We start from the raw sequence: 7,500 nt of genomic DNA on the forward strand, positions 1-7,500 counted from the left end.
AGTGCGATAATAGTGTATATGAAACCTAGTTGACTAGCGTATAAACGGTACCATGCAAAATACTACTCTCTTTTCTAGGACGATATACTGCATTCTGAAAAGACCGATACACGTGTATGCCCATCATTAGGTTAACTCGAGAATCAGTCGTTGATCATGTGCCATATTTTACATGACGAAAGCGCCGCCACACTTGCCCTGAGTCTCGGGAGAGCAGCAGTTAGTAGCGTGATGTTCTCGGCAGGAGATGGGGAGCACGGAGGGAGCTTGGCGCCTTCGATCCTCACTTGTCGCCCTGTGGGAGACGGGCATGACGGCCCGCGGCATCGCCCAGGAGACCCGCGTCAGCGTGACCACCGTATACAGGTGGATCCGCCGCTGGCACATGGAAGGCCACCTGGACAACAGGCCCCGCAAAGGACGTCCCAGAATCACGTCTCGGGAGGAGGACGAGGCCATCAAAGCCGCGCTGTCACAGAGGCCCCTGAGGACCGCCGTGGACGTCGCTCGGTCGCTCCGCCTCTCCTGCAACCTGCGCACGGTGCAGCGACGCCTACGGGAGGCTGAGGTCCAGCACTTCGCAGCCACGGAGAGAGGGCGTCTGACGAAGTGCAACAGAGAGCACAGGCTTGGGTTTGCTCTTGAATACTTGCCCTACGCCCCAGACTTCTGGAAGACCGTCATTTTCAGCGAAGAGAAAACGTTCACTCTTGTAAGACGCAGCAGCGGCAGTACACTCAAATCCTTCGACTGCGTTGCGAACTCGAGCAGACAAACGGACGCCGGAAGAGTAACGATTACCCTCTGGGGCTGGGTGTGGGCGCACGGGCCGGGGGAGCTGGCGCATCTCACCGGCTGCCTCAGCGGGGAGGACTACGTGTCTGTCCTGGAGGACGTATTGCTCCCCACCGTCAGGATAATGGCGCTGCCAGAGCCCCTCCGAGTCAGGCTCGTCCTTGGCCAAGAAATGCAGAACAGAGCCGCGGTCACCCAGTGGCTGAGGCGACACCAAGAGGTTGAAGTTATTCAGTGGCTCCCGAAGGACTGTGATATCAACCCTTTGACGCACATCTGGAAAAGCATTTGCCTCGAATGGGACAGAAAGAAGCCGGATAATGAAGAAGCAGCTTTTACACAAGCCCAGTCCGTTTGGGAGTCGGTTAGAGTGCGACCCCAATGTTGCATGGATCGTGTGGATTTGATACCTAAAAATCTCGAAAAGATAATCCATATTGGCGGATTCTGAAGTCAGTTTCTATTCTTAAAAACAAAATGAACAAACAAAAAAAGAAAAGAAATACAAGATATAAGAAAATATTTTGCCATGCACTATACTTTCATTATTAGTTACAATAGTTACATAAATGCAGTTTATTTAATAATGCGTGTAACGTTTCAAACAAGTGTAATAATTAGAATTTCATGGCCATTTCCAGCCTCCGACTGTTAACCCCTAAGAACGAGATGCTCTGAAATTCCGCTTCAAAACAAGCAGGCGTAGAATTAAGTAATCCGTCACTTTGTTTAGTATTACCTCTCTTTTCCCATGTTTAAATTATTTAGTTTTACGCTTTTGCCCTAGATTTTGCGTGATTTGTAGCTCGCAATATCAATTTTCAGCTGTACCTCATGACGGGGTTATGATTTTTTTTATAACAGTATAATAATGACGTTGTTTGGGGAAATTAGTAAGAATACAATTAGCGCAGTGCGGTTCAAGTTCAGTGTAATTATAGGTAGCTTATAGTGAAAATTTCTCTGTATGGCGAAAACGTATCATTTGTTATGTGAGATTAACTTACTGTAGAAGCACAACATTTGCAATTGCTTGAAACATACGGAAAAATAGAAAGAGTAGGAGGGGATGATATGTCACTCATGAAAAAAACTCTTTGTAGATCACTGTCGGTTTCATTAACAGCACCTCGGCACGTGTCAGGTACTACTTCCTGTCGAACTGGACCAAAACCAGGATTTTAGGAACGGAAGCATCTGTGGTTAGGCTCCTAAAGCTTCCAAAGATATGGGGTCAATGTTGTTTCTCGCTCGTGCCTTAACGTCTGAATTATCTACCATCTTGCTTTGCCTTTGACTTGTATAAAGCATTGGCGAACTGATCGTTAATGAATATCAAGTTTGTAATTCTTAAATCTAGCCTCTATGATCCACCCGCCCGTAGCCACGCCCCTCCTAGGATCTCTTACGATTCTTTACAAGGTAAGGTTATTGTTTTGGAATATTTTGTTAGGATGATGAATTGTGTTTTGTTGCTACCTTTCATGTGAATGTCAATAAAGTAGTACATAAATGAATTGAAATCAGATTATTACTCGTTATAAAACTGACATGATGGCTGAAAAAGTCAAAAAGACTGAAATGACACTAAGATAAATGACTATTGTGATTGCTTCGGAGGAAGATAATGTTATCTCATGTGGCGAATAACAAAAGCTTACCGACAAAAGGATATTCAAAATAAATTTCTGAAATGAAATCATCTTCAAGTGAATATCTTAAACCTAACAAACAAACTGACACATTGACATTAATTGGAAATTTGGTTAGAACCATATGGTGGGCTTGTAGTCTGTATCGGAATACATATTGCAGAATGTAGATAATCAAACAAATAAATAAATAATATATGTGTATATATATAGGCATATATAAATATTTATATATATATACATATATATGTACATATGTATATATGCACACACACACACACACACACACACACACACACACACACACACACACACACACACACACACACACACACACACACACACACACATATATATATATATACATATATATATATATATATATATATATATATATATATATATATATATATATATATATACACCTACATACACATACATATAGGTATATATATATATATATATATATATATATATATATATATATATATATACACATATATATATATATATATATATATATATATATATATATATATATATATATATATATATATATATATATATATATATATATATATATATATATATATATATATATATATATATATATATATATATATATATATACCTACATACACATACATATAGGGATATATATATATATATATATATATATATATATATATATATATATATATATATATATATATATATATATATATATATATATATATATATATATATATATATATATATATACACATATATATATACTCACAAATACACATATAGTATAAATACACTATATATATATATATATATATATATATATATATATATATATATATATATATATATACTCACAAATACACATATAGTATAAATACACTATATATATATATATATATATATATATATATATATATATATATATATATATATATATATATATATATATATATATATGTATTATTGAATTATTTCAAGACATCATCATTACAGTTATTGTTTTTATTATTATTATAATTGTTATTTTTGTAACAGGCATTGCTGCAGTTAATATTGTCTTTGTCATTATATTATTATTATGATATTATTATTATTATTATTATTATCATTATTATTATTATTATCATCATCATCATATTAGTATTAGTATTGTTGTTATTATTAATACTACTATTATCAATATTATTATTATCATCATTATTATTATCATTATCATTATTCTATTACCATTATTGTTATTATTATTAATATCATTATTATCATCATCATCCTTATTATTATCATCATTATTATCATTATTATTATGATTTTTGTTGTTATTATTATAATTATTATTTTTGGTTTTCGAAAATTTGCACACACACACACACAAATCCATGTATGCACACATGTACATTGTTCATCATTTTTCAGTCATCGGCGCAATGTCAAGAAAGATTAACATACGGGCGGCACTTGAAGTCAGTCTATTGATTCTGCAATTAGCAACATGCACAAGGGCGTGGATTCCTTACCCAGGTCAGTGGTTGTGACTAACGTTGTCATCCTCCTCTTCCTCCTTCCTCAACCTCTCCTCTTACTCCTCCTCCTCTTCCTTAACTCCTTCATCCTACTCCACCTCTTCCTCCTAATTTGTCAAAATTTCCAATCGATATTTTTGTTCTATATGTAATACATATATATATATACACATCTTCAAAAGACATATATAGCCTTTCAGTGTCTGGACGCATATAAAAATAAATATATAATATTAATAAAAATATATAAAAATAAAAATACTTTATTTACTATTATTATTTTTTTTATTAATGTCAAGGGCAAGGTCTGGTGGCTGAGACGACAGAGGCTGCCAGTGCCATTCTGAAGAGGCAGCCCAACTGCTCCTTCCTCGTCTTCACGGATGGAGCCACCTCATCTTCGGACGTCTTTCAGGTGATAATTGCATATTATTATTATTATTATTATTGTTATTATTATTATTATTATTATTATTATTATTATTATTATTGTTGTTGTTGTTGTTGTTGTTGTTGTTGTTGTTGTTGTTGTTGTTATTATCAATATTGTTATTGTCATTATTGTTATCATTATCATTGTTATTGTTGTTGTTATGATTATAATTATCATTATTATTTTTATGATTATCATTATTTTATCATTATCATTATTTTCATTGTTCTTGTGTTAATTAAAATTTTTTCTCTTCTTTTACGTCTGAATGTTTGTCAATGATACATTACATCTGGTTATTAATGCTTCCGTTTTATCATGTAGTTTTAACAGAAATGTCCTTTTTATCACTAACTAGCTGTTGCAAAGAGTCGCCACGCCCTGGGGAGTCGGAGTCTTTGAGAGCGCCGTGGACTACGAAGACATGAATGCTACTGAAGCGACAATTGTCCGCTTGGTCGGCGAGGCTCGAAGGGTAGGTCACAGTAGGTTAATTACTGTTTGGATATGTGTGTGTTCCGGGGTTATCTTTGGGTTAACCTGCTGTATTTACCGTATTATCGCTGAGAATGTGTAAGGTTATATGAATGAGGAACCCAAATGAGGCCACCCGTGAGGCGGGAGACTTCAGGCTTAGGGGCCAAGGAAAATGAGGGGCCCCGTTCGTTCCTCGCAAAGGGGGTGATGGGACCAAGCTGAAGGCGAGGAACCAACACGACCTCACAAGCCAAACTATCCCCGGAGTTGCAGGTCTACCAGGAGCGTGACCAATATGAAGATGGTACATAAAATACAAAAAAGAAATCCTAAAATGAACCGCAAAAGTAACCAATGTGCAGAAGGCACCAAAGTAAAACTGAAATTACTACGTAAAAATATGACGTGCCAGAAGGGCTAAATAAAATATGCCAGAAGGGCTTAAAAACAGTAAAACTTGCCAGAAGGGCTGAAATTATTGCTAAAGAAATATGCCAGAAGGGCTTAAAAACAGTAAAAAGAACTGACATCTAAATTAAAATACGTAAAATGGCACAAAAAAGTAGAGGTAAAATGTAACATGAAGAAAGTAAAGGAAAAGATCGTAAAACAGACAAGTAAAAAAGTAAAAGCTGAAGTAAAAGTTCAGCTAAAAGACGAGTAAAAGGGCAAAACGAATAAAAGAAACTAGTAAAAGTAAGTAAAACTCAAAGTAAAAAGTAAAAGTAAAGGCACACATGCTTCAAAGTAAAAAGTGAAGTAAAACAATAAAATAGCACGTCCAGCATAAATACACCTAGGCAAGTAAATGAGGCAGTACAACCTTGTTTCAGCATCCGCAGTGTAGAATCCAGACAGGTAAATCCAAGGGTCAAGTCAAATACAGTCAAAGTATCCACTTCGTTTATTTGGCAAAAACATGGGGGTTACATCGGCTCACGCGGACGGAGTGGTAGCGGTAAAATCATTAAAACAATGAATATTAAATATTAAAATAAAAGGAATAGGATAGGGAAAGGATAGGGGCAAGAGTGGATAGGGTTAAAGGTAGAAGGTAGGACAAACGGGAGAAAAGGAATGAGGAAGGGAGGAAAAAGCGTTGAAGTAGAGGAAAGCGAAAAGGCGAAGGAACAAGAAGAGGATGGAGGTAGGATAGATTAGAGATAAAGATAAGAAGTAGAACAAGCAGAGGAAAAGAGTAAAAGAGGGAGAAACTAGCACAGAAGTAGAGGGGAGTGAAAAACGAGGGGACAAGAAAAGGGTGCGAATAAGAGGAGAGGGATATGAGGATAGAAAGGGGGGGGGGGGAGGTTGAAAACCTCACAAAGGTTTCTCTAAAGATGAAATTGAAATTGAAAGTCGTTTCGGAGTTGATCTGAGGTAACATTGGCGATATCTAATTTTGTTAATTACCACGTATACATACGAGCAAGCAATGCTGTGGTATTATGGTAAATAATACATTAATACTATTTATTATTCCTGATCAATAGCTACGTAAGGCTTCCTGGTGTGTCAGCGTGGTCGTCCTGAGCGACGACCCCGCCTTCCTGGCCTCCTTCGCCGAGTCGTCGCTCCGGGGCCGACTCCTGGTGTGGGCCACGAGGCTCCTGGTCGTTACCCGCCTGCCCCTTCAGGAGCTCCGCCGGCTCCTCGCCTCCTCCTGGACCTTCTCCATGATGAACACCATGGTCGTTCATCGAGAGGAGGAGAATGTTGGGTACGGTTTCGGAAAATTGGAGAACACTGCACGGAAGAGGTATCGGCTAGGAATAACATTTATTTTTTCATTCAGGTGGCGAGTGTACGCACATTTGCCGTACAGTCCTGTGGGAGCGCGGATGGCCCACGTAGCTTCCTGGACACCAAGAAAAGGACTCGTCATTAAACCTCCCTTATCGCTCTTTCCGGAAAAGTTCTCAAAGTATGCACACCTTATATAGTACATCAAAGTTACCAAAGATTAAATGGAGATTATGCACACAAGTAATCAACTAGAATACCAAGCCTCACAGGTCTTCCTGGATATCTTGGGATACAGTCCCTTATTATAACAAATACAACCACAAAAGATATAGGATCTCCCTTAGATCAGGGAATTCACAAAGTACTCTCGATTCCCACATACCCAACATTCATTAGAAGAAGCAATGCTGAATGTCTCGCAAGCATTATGAAAACCCCCCACCCCTTTGCAGCTTCTACGGGGCCCTCGTCAACGTCACCGGGCTGCCTTACCCTCCTTACTGGGACGTGATAGGGGAGGAGGAGGCCCCCGACGGCACCAAACGCGAGGTCTACAGCGGGACGGACTACCGACTCCTTCAGACTGTGGCCGAGACGCTCAACTTTACTTTCCAGGTCATCCCTACGTCCGACTGGGATGAGGTACTTGCAGTTTAACTCGCTCTCTCTCTCTCTCTCTCTCTCTCTCTTTCTCTCTCTCTTTCTCTCTCTCTCTCTCTCTCTCTCTCTCTCCCTCCCTCCCTCTCCCTCTCCCTCTCTCTCTCACACACACACACATACACACATGCACATATGCAAATACCCACCCACCCACACACTCACACACAAAAAGAGAGAGAGAAAGAGAGAAAGAGAGAAAGAGAGA

General features: G+C 38.3%; 1 protein-coding gene across 1 annotated transcript in view; it reads left to right on the forward strand.

The window, feature by feature from the left end:
• Positions 1-2,123: 2,123 nt before the first annotated feature.
• Positions 2,124-7,500, forward strand: part of LOC138862861 (ionotropic receptor 21a-like) — an 11,432-nt gene continuing 6,055 nt past the window's right edge. Inside the window, exons 1-7 of the mRNA XM_070126037.1 lie at positions 2,124-2,217; positions 3,873-3,977; positions 4,279-4,394; positions 4,771-4,887; positions 6,383-6,648; positions 6,685-6,813; positions 7,088-7,277. Coding sequence (XP_069982138.1) covers positions 2,124-2,217; positions 3,873-3,977; positions 4,279-4,394; positions 4,771-4,887; positions 6,383-6,648; positions 6,685-6,813; positions 7,088-7,277 — 1,017 coding nt within the window. The remainder of the gene's footprint in view (positions 2,218-3,872; positions 3,978-4,278; positions 4,395-4,770; positions 4,888-6,382; positions 6,649-6,684; positions 6,814-7,087; positions 7,278-7,500) is intronic.

Source organism: Penaeus vannamei, chromosome 10, assembly GCF_042767895.1.
Source record: "Penaeus vannamei isolate JL-2024 chromosome 10, ASM4276789v1, whole genome shotgun sequence".
In the NCBI taxonomy this organism is placed as follows: domain Eukaryota; kingdom Metazoa; phylum Arthropoda; class Malacostraca; order Decapoda; family Penaeidae; genus Penaeus; species Penaeus vannamei.